This window comes from Taudactylus pleione, unplaced genomic scaffold (assembly GCF_031769625.1).
Source record: "Taudactylus pleione unplaced genomic scaffold, aTauple2 ptg000333l, whole genome shotgun sequence".
Taxonomy (NCBI): Eukaryota; Metazoa; Chordata; class Amphibia; order Anura; family Myobatrachidae; genus Taudactylus; species Taudactylus pleione.
Genome location: NW_028284734.1, coordinates 1,686,438 through 1,701,207, shown reverse-complemented (window position 1 = coordinate 1,701,207; position 14,770 = coordinate 1,686,438). Strand labels below are relative to the sequence as shown.

The 14,770-nt window shown below is 45.5% G+C and overlaps 1 protein-coding gene across 1 annotated transcript in view; it reads left to right on the top strand.

Moving 5' to 3' along the window:
- SV2C (synaptic vesicle glycoprotein 2C) overlaps positions 1-14,770 on the top strand; it is a 352,825-nt gene that overhangs the window by 302,220 nt on the left and 35,835 nt on the right. Inside the window, exon 6 of the mRNA XM_088443732.1 lies at positions 5,342-5,431. Coding sequence (XP_088299858.1) covers positions 5,342-5,431 — 90 coding nt within the window. The remainder of the gene's footprint in view (positions 1-5,341; positions 5,432-14,770) is intronic.

Genomic DNA, 14,770 nt, shown 5'->3' with positions numbered 1-14,770 from the left:
GGCGTGCTGAAGCCATTGTCTACGTCTTACGACACAGATTTTCTGGCCTCTGCAGCGGAGTTCTGGTGGCATTCCTGAGTAACCTCAGAGTTACTCAGATGGGCGAAGTCTGCCCAATGGTGATCCGATGGTGCGTCTTCAGACACAGCACCGAATCACAGAAGCCAGCAGTGGGCGTCTATTTACACTAGACGCCTCCTGCAGCTTTTGCATATATTAGCACAGACGCTGCGGCCATCTCTGAATCAGGCCCCAAGTTGTTAGGTCCTATTGTTATCTGTGCTATCACATCAGTTCTGAATACACAGCTGCTGCTTTGCATGACTCCAACCATAAAAACTTAAGGATCACTATAACATACATAAAAAGCTTGCCTCTCAGATAACGGGATGTAGTGACTATGCCGTCAAACAGGATGCCGGCCGTCGATATACCGCCGGAATTCCGCCGAACTGCAAAATGCAGACGCCGCTATCCCGAAGGGGATCAGGATACCGGAATCCCGAACTAAGGATCCAGGATAAGTGTGTGCGTTATGACAGGGAAGTGGAGGTTAGGTTTAGGGACCCCGGTGGGAAATTAGGGTTAGGCACCCACCCCGGGTAGGGTTAGGTTTAGGGTGCGGGAAGGGAGGTTAGAGTTGAGCACCAGTGGGGGGAGGTTATGGTTAGACACTCCCGAGGGAGCTTAGGATTAGGCATCACTAAGGGAGGGTTAGGAGGGGAGAGGGTTACGTTACTTACCACTGCTGTCGGGATTCTGCACCTTTGGGCTAATAACATTCACAGACACGTATAATAAAAGTTCCAGTTTAAAATATTTTGCATTGTATTTACATTTAATATAGACCACGCTACTGTATTGTTTTCTGCTATCAGTCATATCAAATTGAGAAGAGGCAGATGGCAGTGTCCTTCTATGGGATTACCAACAGAAGTCTTCTGTGTCTACTAGGAAATTATCCCTGTCTATGTTCATCATTCATAACTGTATGATACAGTTATGAACATAGACAGGAATTCTCAGAAGCTCCTGTCACTTGTATATCCATATTTGAGAACATTATAAGCAGGTTTTTTAGATAAGCCAACTTGCATCTAAAGGCAGCCATACACTGTACCATTATTGCCTGCTCGGACCGATAATTGTACTGTGTATGGCCATAACCAACCAATGATCGGACAGTCAGGCAGGAAAAATCTTTTAACATGCCTGACAGATGCAATAATTGGTGCCTGGATCTAACAGTATATACTCACCATCAGACAGACCAGTTACCTGACAGTATATATACTCAACATCAGACAGACCAGCTATATGACAGTGTATATACTCACCATCAGACAGACCAGCTATATGACAGTGTATATACTCACCATCAGACAGGCCAGTTATCTGACAGTGTATATACAGTACTCACCATCAGACGGACCAGTTATATGACAGTGTATATACTCACCATCAGACAGACCAGTTATCTGACAGTATATATACTCACCATCAGATAGACCAGCTATATGACAGTGTATATACTCACCATCAGACAGACCAGTTATATGACAGTATATATACTCACCATCAGATAGACCAGCTATATCACAGTGTATATACTCACCATCGGACAGACCAGTTATCTGACAGTGTATATACTCACCATCAGATAGACCAGCTATATGACAGTGTATATACTCACCATCACACAGACCAGTTATATGACAGTATATATACTCACCATCACACAGACCAGCTATATGACAGTGTATATACTCACCATCACACAGACCAGCTATATGACAGTGTATATACTCACCATCAGACAGACCAGCTATATGACAGTATATATACTCACCATCAGACAGACCAGTTATATGACAGTGTATATACTCACCATCAGATAGACCAGCTATATCACAGTGTATATACTCACCATCGGACAGACCAGTTATCTGACAGTGTATATACTCACCATCAGATAGACCAGCTATATGACAGTATATATACTCACCATCACACAGACCAGTTATATGACAGTATATATACTCACCATCACACAGACCAGCTATATGACAGTGTATATACTCACCATCACACAGACCAGCTATATGACAGTGTATATACTCACCATCAGACAGACCAGTTATATGACAGTGTATATACTCACCATCAGACAGACCAGCTATATGACAGTATATATACTCACCATCAGACAGACCAGCTATATGACAGTATATATACTCACCATCAGACAGACCAGTTATATGACAGTGTATGGCAATGTCAGATAATTGGTCTGTCTGTCTGTCTGATCTCACAGTATATGGCCAGCATTAGGTTTAGTTGTCCTTATGCGAGAAGATTAGATCACACATCTTATGGTTGTAGCAAAGAGGGGGTTTTGGATCCACTTTGTAAACCCCATTCTATCCTTACAGGGGTTGAACCACTCTGCTGTCTAACAGTTATTACATTAATATGAGACATAATCAAATATTGAATGTAATTTTCTGAATACTCATTAAAAATCCTCTGTAGTTTATTCCACCTGAGTAAGTAGCTATGAATCATATGCTGGAAGCATTTGATACGTCCAGGGCTGCTTACTGAGCACTAGGATCATCATGGGTGGGACCGGTGTCTACTTATTTCCTACAGAAGAGAGCAGAGCTGCTCGCATAGTTGGGACAGTCGAAATATAGTACCATAGGCAAATGCAGGGGGGGGTTCCGTCTGCCTGGAAACCCCCCTCCCCAGCCCACACCATGACCACAATAGATATAGTAATGTAATAGAATCTTACTAGCGCTGCATGTTCTTCTCAGTATCACAAATGAAATAATTAGCACCACCTGTAGATCTTTTAACATGTAATAGGCAGTAATATTATAGAGCCCAATATGTACATATATGTCCAGGGCAGTGCTAGGTTCTCCTGCTGCTCCCAGACTCCCGGACTTGCTCCCATGCTGTGGAATGGTGCCCACATCTAAAATAAAAAATTCAGCTCAGGCAGGATGGCCCTACTGCCGCATCTAATGGCTTACTGTGATCACTGGTCCTGTATATGTTAGAATTATGACACACAATACACTTTGTATGACGCATACTAAAGCTGGTTAAGTGCTAATTCTACCCTCTTCATGGACTGGCCACACTCGCTCTAAAATCAAGCATTTGGAAACCCCCCTCTGGAAATCCTGCGTTTGCCACTGAGTACAGTAGATGATGATAATGATATGTTTGCAGAGTTTACTAGTAAAGCAGCCCACAGCCATTGCAGTGTTTTCAGGGAGATGAGTAGTGAATGCCTGCTCCTCTTTTCATCTATACTGCAGTAAGCAAATTAATAAGTTGGCAAAGAACAATGAATGTCTGTTAAAATGACTGAATCAGCGTAACATAAGGATCCAGGCAGGGGAAGGAGGAAAGTAGAAATGGCGTGATTGGGTATGTTGGGTATTGGGTATGTTAGCACAGACCTGTGTGTCTGTTTCTCACACAGGGGCCTATTAATCATTGAAGGCTGTATGGCCTCTGATGATGATGTTTAGAACTCGCTGCGAGGGATACTTTAGTATCCAACTCGCAGCGGGGGAAGCCTGACACCGGAGCAATTCATCATTGCTCCGGTGAGGGGACAACTGCTCCAAAAAGCACTCGGGTCACTCATGCGCACAGCCGCCGGGGAGCTGGTGAGGAGGCGGCGGAGTGATCCACAGGACGGAGCGGGGATCCGAGAACAAGCGCCATCTGAAGATGGCGCTTGTTCTCGGCAGCAAAGTCCGGAAACTTTCAGTTTTCGGACTTTGCTGAATACCCGGGGATAGGACCCCTAATGATGAATGGCCCGGTAACTTAAAATGCGGAAACATTTATCGTTTGATGAATAGGCCCCACAGTGTTTCTACACAGGAGAGTGAGTCCATATTTGTGGGCCATATAGTAACATTTTGTAAGTGCCCCCCGTGTACCACCCAATGAAATCAACTCATTTTGGCAGGAATTACCTCCTATCTCTCCCCCTCACCTTTCCCCCCAGCTGTGGACACCATAGCAACTGTAAATATGGTGGTTAGGTTACACCCTTGATTCTGATGTATGCTGTGGAAAATGATAAATAAAAGTATATAAGAGGATATATAAGTAAATATCTGATGTGACAGCAGAAAACAGCATACAGTCTAGGGACAGAAACAAGTTTTAGTGAAGGCATTTCTAAAGCTATTACAGTTACAGTATGTCTACTTAAAAAAGCAACAACTTAAGACAGTCCCTCAATACCAGACGTTTGGGTTGTTCCAATGGTTGTAGCTAGCAGGGCAGCATGTGTAGTGCCTGCTACAAGGCCTAGCAACTTTGGGGTCTGGGCATCTTGTTCCTGCCAGCCTACCACTCATACTTCTCTAGGTCCTTTCTTCCACTGCCAATTGCTCTGAGCACAGTGCTCTGAACACAATAGTGGGGCAGCAAGGTGATTAATGAGATCCCTACTTTCTGAGTTTTGCAAGCAGAGGCGGCTCCTACCTTTTTTGGCAGGGGGCTGCCCGTGCAGCAGCCTTGTTATAGGTCTGGCCGGCTTCTGTTGGAGGAAAAACACCTTCCCTGGGACTGCCTGTCTGGCTGTAATTAGCAGACAGTGCTGCTAATAGGAAGTCACTGCTACAGCCAGGGAACACTGGGCCTGATTCACAAGGATCACAATTGCAATCTTTGCAATCGAGCAAATGCAGCAGTATATGACACGGAGGTCGCAGTGCTGGGATCACCACCGCGACCATAGCCCCACTGTCTGGGAGTGGCAGACTTTACTGGGGAGGCTGCAGCCCATATGTAAAATCCGCTACCGAAAGGCATTTGAAACTCCAAAATGCTGTGTATGAGGGCAAAAAAATTTAATTGTGATGAAAGGGGAAGGGAACTCTCAGGCCAAAGGGGAGTGGAGCAACATAAAAGATAAGAAAGGGAAGGGGGTGAGGTTCCCTCCCTGAAAACTTAGGGGTCCATTCGAAATTTTGCTAAGTTCCCAAAAATGTAAATTAAACATCTTGGTGCTTCATCTCCTTTATTGGATGCCCTGTAAAGATTCAGGGCCGCTGAGGGGGGGCACCCTCCTGCAACGTCCCCTTGGTCCATGCTCTTCAGTGCTGAAATCTTACAAGATTGAAATTGTATGGAAATTGGACATATTGATAATATTGTATATACACTACTTTCTGAACACAAACACACGCGCGCACACACATGCATATGTCTAACCATTGTGTTTGTGAGACATACTTCTTACTGTTCCTAATATCTCTTACTGTATGTGATCATATGTTTTTCTTTTATCACAATATTATAGATTGGAAAACACGATGAAGCCTGGATGATCTTAAAACAAATCCATGACACAAATATGAGGGCTCGTGGACAACCAGAGAAAGTCTTCACTGTAAGTCCTCTGTGCGCCAATACAAGAACTTTCGGCAAATCTTTGTATTCTTTGCACCATATTTTATTGTAGACATAATCTCATATGTGAGAGTATAAAGAAGCACTTACAGGATGGATAAACGATTTCCCCTACCTATAGTGCCATTCACTGGAATCCAGGGAATTGCCTAATGCTGCAGTATTCCTCTGGCTTTTTTGTTTAGCTCAAAGCATCAGTCATAGGGATGTCAATCGACCATTGATGACTAACAGCCATCGACCAGTTGTGGGTTGAGAGCCCTGCAATATTTTTTTAGGGCACGGAAGGTCAGAAGCCTCGCCCCCTCCCAATTGGCTCGCCACCCGCTGAGTCCCGCCTCCACTAATTGCTATAAAACACCGATGGCATCATGTGCCAGAAACCAGCGCTTTGTGATGCTGTGGAGGTTGGTTGTAATTAGAAGGACCAATCAGAAGCTGTAATCTAACTGGACCACTAGCAGACAAGCAAGCCCTCCCCCTATACAGACATTTTAAGGTGGTGGACATAACAGTTTTTCCAGTTTAGGTCCTAATACAGCTTTAATATTACCATCCCTAAATTCTTGTTTCCAGAGCTGCATGTGAAAATATTGAGGGACTAAATCTAAAAAATGGTTATGGTTTCCCATTTCTGAAACTATGGGGTAATAGCAAGCATTGACCAGATCTCAGCGAGTCTGGCCGATGTTTTAAAAGGGCAATCATTTAAAAGGAAAAAACAGGTAGATTGGTTACCCTTAATCTTATAAAGAAAATCAGGATGAGTTTCATTCTAGCATGTGTTGTCACCAGCAGGGCCGCCGACAGCCACGCCGGGCCCAGGTGACAGGGAGCGTGGCCTAATTGCAGGAGGTGTGGTCACGTCCCCTTAAAAAAATATATTTGTAGCGCCTTTTCGGCACTGCGTGCTGGGGAGGGGGGCACTGTGCACAGCCAGTGGGGGGCACGATCAGCGTGATCACTCCCCACATAGGCATAGGAGACTGCTCGCGGCTGCTAAAGCAGCAGGTGGAGCAGTCTCCCAGTGCAGCCCAGCACACAGCAGCATGTGCTGAGCTGCTGTGACATAAGAGGGAGGGGGAGCAGTGCCGGTCCCGGGACCCCACCAGATCCTTCCAGCAAGCCCGGGTAATTAGTACCCGCCCCCCCCTTTCTGGTCACCAGTGGTGTAACTAGGATATATGGAGCCCAGGGTGCATGCCAAAAAAATGGGCCTGGTCACGTGCCACAAGGGGCATGGCCACTGAAAAATGGGACATGTCAACATGACACACACCCCTTTCTCATCACTCTGGGAACATCTTCCATTACATATGCACTTTAATGTCCCTAGTAGTAGTGCCCCTCTTACAATGCCCACTGTAGTAGTGTCCCTTATGCAATGTTACCAGTAGCAGTGCCCCCTGTAGTAGTGCCCTTTAAACAGTGCCCCCAGTAGTGCACTCATACTGTGGCCCCCTATGCAGTGCCCCTTATACAGTCCCCCCTATGCAGTGCCCCCAGTAGTGGTCCTCCTTATGCAGGCACCCAGTAGTGCCCCTTATACACTACCCTCAGTATACAGTGCCACCAGTAATGGTCCCTCTTATGCAGGCCCCCAGTAGTGCCCCTTATACAGTGCCCCAGTAGTGCCCCTTATATAGTGCCCACAGTCCCCCCTATGCAGTGCTCCCAGTAGTGCCTCCATGTAGTCCCCCCTATGCAGTGCCCCTTATATTGTGCCCCCAGTAGTGATCCCCCTATGCAGTGCTCCCAGTAGTAGTCCCCCCCTATGCATTTCCACCCAGTAGTGGTTCCCCCGATGCAGTGCCTCCATTAGTGCCTCCATTAGTGCCCCCAGTAGTCCCCTCCAGCAGTGCCATAGACACACACATAAAAAAAACCCCACTTACCTGAATCCCTGCTCCTGTTCCTGCTGCCATCCGCTCCTCCGTCCTCCCAGGCCGGCCCGCTCTGCATTATGGGAGAGACGTCATGACGTCTCTCCCATCACCCACCCACTGCGGGGGAACCGGAAGATGGAGCTCATGAGTGAGCTCCAGCAGTGGGCGCAGCACAGCAGTCAATGAGAGTCTTTCTGAAGTAACACTGCCGCGAAGTAGTACGAGTGTACTAGTCGGCGGTGGCATTTGTTACTGTGTAGTGCGGACCGCACTCCGTGTGGTCTTTACTACACTGACCACCCGTGTCGTGAACCGCAGCCAGCGGTGCCCAGTGCAGGAGCCCCGCTCGACCCCCCTTAGTTACGCCACTGGTTGTCACATAAAAATTTCTTGTAAAATGTGACACTTTAGTACATATCAGAGGCAGTTCATTTACACACAAATTGTGCGCAGAGCGGTCAGATAAAGGCTCTCCATGGCCAATACTTTGCTCATTTTTATTTGCACACTATAGAGGCTTCACAGGAGAATGAGCAAAGATTGACTACCTTAATATGTCCAGCATCACATTGCCTAGAATGTAGTTGCCCCCAAATAAGATATACAGTATTGGAAACAAATGAAGATATTGGCTGCCAGACTTTTTGGGTATATTTACTAAAGTGCTGTTTTTTTTAGAAGTGGAGATGTTGCCCATAGCAACCAATCAGATTATACTTCTCATTTATCTAGCACCTTCTAGAAGATAACAGCTAGAATCTGATTGGTTGCTATGGGCAACAACTCTACTTCTAAAAAACCTGCACTTTAGTAAATATACCCCTTTGTGTTTCAACACAATTTAGTGTTTTTTCATTAAATGAAATGTGGCTTACAGAAGAACCTCAGACGCTCAGATGCTACATGGTAGTCAATGGGACATGATCATATATATTCTGCAGCATTCTACTATGACCGGTACTGGCAGGAATTCAAATGTAAAATAACAAAGGCTGGTTGATTAACTATTATTGGCTTTATCTTTATTGTTCAGTAGTTTTTGAAACACTTAGGTTAACACGTATTAGTTTAAATATATTTAACGCTCTAATACTTATGTCTGTGATGAGCAGCAAATAAATCAGTATAAGGCAGGATAGAATGAATGGCCTCTTCTTAAAAGAGCAGAATTAATAGCTTCTGAATGGTGACAGCTCCTCATCTGATTTTGATATTGCACCTGATTAGCATTCTACAGTAATATGAGAGAGAAAATGAGCCTCCCCAGGAAAGTTACTCACAGCCTTTCTGACACTCTGCATAAAACTGGATGAGATGTGATGGCTGACCAGTTATTATTAATCCAGCTACAGCCACCTACTGATGCTCCTTTTATCAGCACAATCCTTATCAGGCATCTGTATATTAGACAATGGTATCTGGCAAACATCAAAGGGTGTCATGTAGATTTAGGAATAAACCCATGTAAAAGTTTATTTTGGAGAAGCCATTTTATGCTGCGGGAGGGGGGAGGGGGGAAGCAGGCAATGTAAATGTACAACTGATTGGTGGTGGTGGGGTGATGCCTACTAGCTCAAATGTAAAATCAGAGCTAAAATAGATCTGCCCAGTATTACATGCAGAAGCAGGCAGCATTTTCCCTGCATGCAAAAAATATTTAAAGAAAGAATGAAAGAGTGTATGTCCCCTGTCATTCCAACATGGTTAGCTTCAACTAATTCAGGCCTCAACCGCTAATGATACTCCAATATGTAATCTGGATTTTCTGAATTTTCGTAAACTACTTATATCTCTTATAATGTACTAGTTGTAGTTACCTGGGCTTAAAACCAACTATACCTTTTTTATATTATTTATTTGACATACACTTTTCGTGTTTTGTGTTTTGGTTTTGGATCTGGATCTTTCTTCGTGTTTTGGATCTGGATTGGTTTTGCCAAAACCACCCTTCCGTGTTTTGGGTTCTGGGTTTTGTGTTTTGGATCTGTATTTTTTTGAAAAAAAGCATAAAAACAGCTAAAATCACAGAATTTGTAGGTTTTTCTGCTCCTATGCTATTATTAACCTCAATAACCTTAATTTCCACTCATTTCCAGTCTATTCTGAATACCTCACACCTCACAATAGTGTTTTTATGTCCAAAAGGTTGCACCGAGGTAGCTGGATGACTATGCTAAGCGACACGAGTGGGCGGCACAAACACGTGACCCATCTAGGCGTGAAACTGCAGTGGCAGACAGGATGGCATTGATAAACTAGGCCCCAAACTGTACATAATGCAAAGAAAAAAAAGAGGTGCAAGATGGAATTGTCCTTGGGCCCTCCCACCCACCCTTATGTTGTATAAACAGGACATGCACACTTTAACAAACCAATCATTTCAGCGCCAGGGTCTGCCACACAACTGTGGCTGAAATGATTGGTTCGTTTGGGCCCCCACAAAACAAGCTGGCAATTAATCTGTCCCTGCACAAACTGGCTCTACGGAGGCAAGATGTCATCCTCATCCTCCTCATCCACCGATTCCTCACCCTCTTCAGTGTGTACATCCTCATCCTCACAGAGTATTAATTCATCCCTGCTGGAACCACAGGTCCCTCTGTACGTTCTGGAGGCTGGTCTCCCTGGAAGAGTTGATAATTCATTTTATGAACATCATCTTCTCCACATTTTGTGGAAGCAACCTCCTACGCCTTTCGCTGACAAGGTTCCTGGCTGCACTAAACACTCTTTCGGAGTACACACTGGAGGTGGGGCAACTCAGGTAAAATAGAGCCAGTTTGTACAGGGACCTCCAAATTGCTTCTTTTTCCTGCCAGTACAGGTACGGACTGTCTGACATGCCTACTTGGATGCTGTCACCGATGTAATCCTTTAACAGACAGACGCACGCTTGTCGCTGCTGCTTTGAGGATTCAAGTGCGGCTACAGCCCACACAATTCACAAAGACAGAAAAAAAAAAGAATATTTTTATTGTTTGTGGAGCACACTTTGAGGGTTACACCACCCTTTAACAGACAGATGCACGCTTGTCGCTGCTGCTTTGAGGATGCAAGTGCGGCTACAGCCCACACAATTCACAAAGACAGAAAAAAGAAGAAGAATATTTTTATTGTTTGTGTAGCACACTTTGAGGGTGTCACCACCCTTTAACAGACAGACGCACGCTTGTCGCTGCTGCTTTAAGGATGCAGGTGCGGCTACAGCCCACACAATTCACAAAGACAGAAAAAAGAAGAATATTTTTATTGTTTGTGTAGCACACTTTGAGGGTGTCACCACCCTTTAACAGACAGACGCACGCTTGTCGCTGCTGCTTTGAGGATGCAAGTGCAGCTACATCGCACACAAGTCACAAACACATTAAAAAAATAGTTTTTTATTTTTTGGAGCACTTTGAGAGTTACACCACCCTTTAACAGACAGACGCACGCTTGTCGCTGCTGCTTTAAGGATGCAGGTGCGGCTACAGCCCACACATTTCACAAAGACCGAAAAAAAAAGAACAATATTTTAATTGTTTGTGTAGCACACTGTGAGGGTGTCACCACCCTTTAACAGACAGACGCACGCTTGTCGCTGCTGCTTTAAGGATGCAGGTGCGGCTACAGCCCACACAATTCACAAAGACAGAAAAAAGAAGAATATTTTTATTGTTTGTGTAGCACACTTTGAGGGTGTCACCACCCTTTAACAGACAGACGCACGCTTGTCGCTGCTGCTTTGAGGATGCAAGTGTGGCTACATCGCACACAAGTCACAAACACATTAAAAAATGTTTTTTGATTTTTTGGAGCACTTTGAGAGTTACAACACCCTTTAACAGACAGATGCACGCATGTCGCTGCTGCTTTGAGGATGCAAGTGCGGCTACAGCCCACACAATTCACAAAGACAGAAAAAAAAAGAACAATATTTTAATTGTTTGTGTAGCACACTTTGAGGGTGTCACCACCCTTTAACAGACAGACGCACGCTTGTCGCTGCTGCTTTAAGGATGCAGGTGCGGCTACAGCCCACACATTTCACAAAGACAGAAAAAAAAAGAACAATATTTTAATTGTTTGTGTAGCACACTTTGAGGGTGTCACCACCCTTTAACAGACAGACGCACGCTTGTCGCTGCTGCTTTGAGGATGCAGGTGGAATCTAGACGGGATTTGGAACCGAGGACACACTACCTCCATCAATTGTCTAAATCCCACTGCACTAATGTCGGATACCGGACGCACGTCTAACACCAACATAGCAGTCAAGGCCTCAGTTATACATTTTGCTTCAGGATGACTGCTGTCGTACTTCATCCTCATCGCTAGGGACTGTTGGAGGGTCAATTGTTTAGTAAAAGTAGTGATGTTCCTACTTCCTCTCTGGGATGATGAACAACTCCCAGCAGCAGCAACAGCACTAGGAGGAAGTGGTTCTTGATCTTTCCCTATTTTATTTTTATCGGAGAAAGTTTGGTCCTCCATTTATGTTATATTGATATATAATATACGTGCGGCTAAAGCGCACACAAACACAGAAAATATTTTTTTATTTTTGCTGGAGAGTAGTGCACTTTGTGGGTTACACCACCCTTTAAGAAATGAGCCAGCCGGCTCTTTACTTAAGGGACACAGGCGCACGCTTGGCGCTGCTCCTTTGTTGATGCACGTGCAGCCACAGTGCACACAAGTCACAAACACAGAAAATAAATATTTTTTTGGTTTGGAGTGTTCTTTGGGGGTTACAGAACCCTTTAACGGTCAAGCCAGCCGGCCCTTTACTTATGACACAGGCGCACGCTTGGCACTACTTTGTTGATGCACGTGCGGCTACTGCGCACACAATTCATAAACACAGAAAATAATTTTTTTTTGGTTTGGACTGGAGTGTACTTTCGGGGGTTACAGCACCCTTTAACGGTCAAGCCAGCCGGCCCTTTACTTATGACACAGGCGCACGCTTGGCACTACTTTGCTGATGCACGTGCGGCTACTGCGCACACAATTCACAAACACAGAAAATAATTTTTTTTTTGGTTTGGACTGGAGTGTACTTTCGGGGGTTACAGCACCCTTTAACGGTCAAGCCAGCCGGCCCTTTACTTATGACACAGGCGCACGCTTGGCACTACTTTGTTGATGCACGTGCGGCTACTACGCACACAATTCACAAACACAGAAAATAATTTTTTTTTTGGTTTGGACTGGAGTGTACTTTGGGGGTTACAGCACCCTTTAACGGTCAAGCCAGCCGGCCCTTTACTTATGACACAGGCGCACGCTTGGCACTACTTTGTTGATGCACGTGCGGCTACTGCGCACACAATTCACAAACACAGAAAATAATTTTTTTTTTGGTTTGGACTGGAGTGTACTTTCGGGGGTTACAGCACCCTTTAACGGTCAAGCCAGCCGGCCCTTTACTTATGACACAGGCGCACGCTTGGCACTACTTTGTTGATGCACGTGCGGCTACTGCGCACACAATTCACAAACACAGAAAATAATTTTTTTTTGGGTTTGGACTGGAGTGTACTTTGGGGGTTACAGCACCCTTTAACGGTCAAGCCAGCCGGCCCTTTACTTATGACACAGGCGCACGCTTGGCACTACTTTGTTGATGCACATGCGGCTACTGCGCACACAATTCACAAACACAGAAAATAATTTTTTTTTTGGTTTGGACTGGAGTGTACTTTGGGGGTTACAGCACCCTTTAACGGTCAAGCCAGCCGGCCCTTTACTTATGACACAGGCGCACGCTTGGCACTACTTTGTTGATGCACGTGCGGCTACTGCGCACACAATTCACAAACAGAAAATAATTTTTTTTGGGGTTTGGACTGGAGTGTACTTTCAGGGGTTACAGCACCCTTAACGGTCAAGCCAGCCGGCCCTTTACTTATGACACAGGCGCACGCTTGGCACTACTTTGTTGATGCACGTGCGGCTACTGCGCACACAATTCACAAACACAGAAAATAATTTTTTTTTTGGTTTGGACTGGAGTGTACTTTCGGGGGTTACAGCACCCTTAACGGTCAAGCCAGCCGGCCCTTTACTTATGACACAGGCGCACGCTTGGCACTACTTTGTTGATGCACGTGCGGCTACTGCGCACACAATTCACAAACACAGAAAATAATTTTTTTTTTGGTTTGGACTGGAGTGTACTTTCGGGGGTTACAGCACCCTTAACGGTCAAGCCAGCCGGCCCTTTACTTATGACACAGGCGCACGCTTGGCACTACTTTGTTGATGTACGTGCGGCTACTGCGCACACAATTCACAAACACAGAAAATAATTTTTTTTTTGGTTTGGACTGGAGTGTACTTTCGGGGGTTACAGCACCCTTTAACGGTCAAGCCAGCCGGCCCTTTACTTATGACACAGGCGCACGCTTGGCACTACTTTGTTGATGCACGTGCGGCTACTGCGCACACAATTCACAAACACAGAAAATATATTATTTTTTTAGCACTTGGGGGGAGCACCCCTGATGGACAGAGCACCCCCTGGACAACACTACAGCACCCCTTTAGGACTGGGACACTGCACAGGACTTTGGAGTGGACACAGCCCCTATGGAGAACTGACTGCACAACACAGTCCAGCCAGCCCCTATGGACTTTGAAGTAGTGGACACAGCCCCTATTAACAACAGCAGCACAGCACAACACAGCCAGCCCCTATGGACTTTGAAGTAGTGGACAACAGCAGCACTACACTACACTACACTACACAGCCCTAACTCCCACCCTCCCTCTTCACTGTCCACAGCCGAGTGAGAAAATGGCGCCGACGCGGGTACCTTATATAGGATCCAAAACCCGCGAGACTCGGAAGGCGGGATGATGACGTTTTGCCTCGATTTCAGATCCGAGTCAGGCGGGAAAAGTCGAGCCTGATTCGGATCGGACTCGGATCGGGGGGGCTCGGGGGGGTTCGGATTTCAGAAATCCGAACCCGCTCACCCCTACTCTGCATACATATTTGACCTCATTTATAGTTGCAAGCAAATTCAGCAGATTTACCCCTGGATGAACCATTGCAGGGTTGAAAATATGACATTGTATTATTGCATACAGAGATAATACAGCCTGCTTTTGCATTTAACAGGATTTGGGCTCTATTTACTACAATCCGCTTTTGAATGCAGATTGTAGTGTGATATTACCGGCTGAATTCACATTGCGAATTCAGCCAATATCACAGGGATTTACTACAAATCCCTTGCAGGGACAGAGCTTGCGATAAAGCTCTGTCCCTGCGAATGCTCTCTGCACACTTATCATGGTATTTTCACAAAAAATACCATGACAAGTGCCGACGCATGTGCCGACCGGCAGTTGATAAGCCCTGTCACTAAGCCCCGCCCCCCACGATCATGACCCCCCCAGGAGCCCCCCTCCCTTAATTACACTTACCTCCGGTGCTCGGTGCT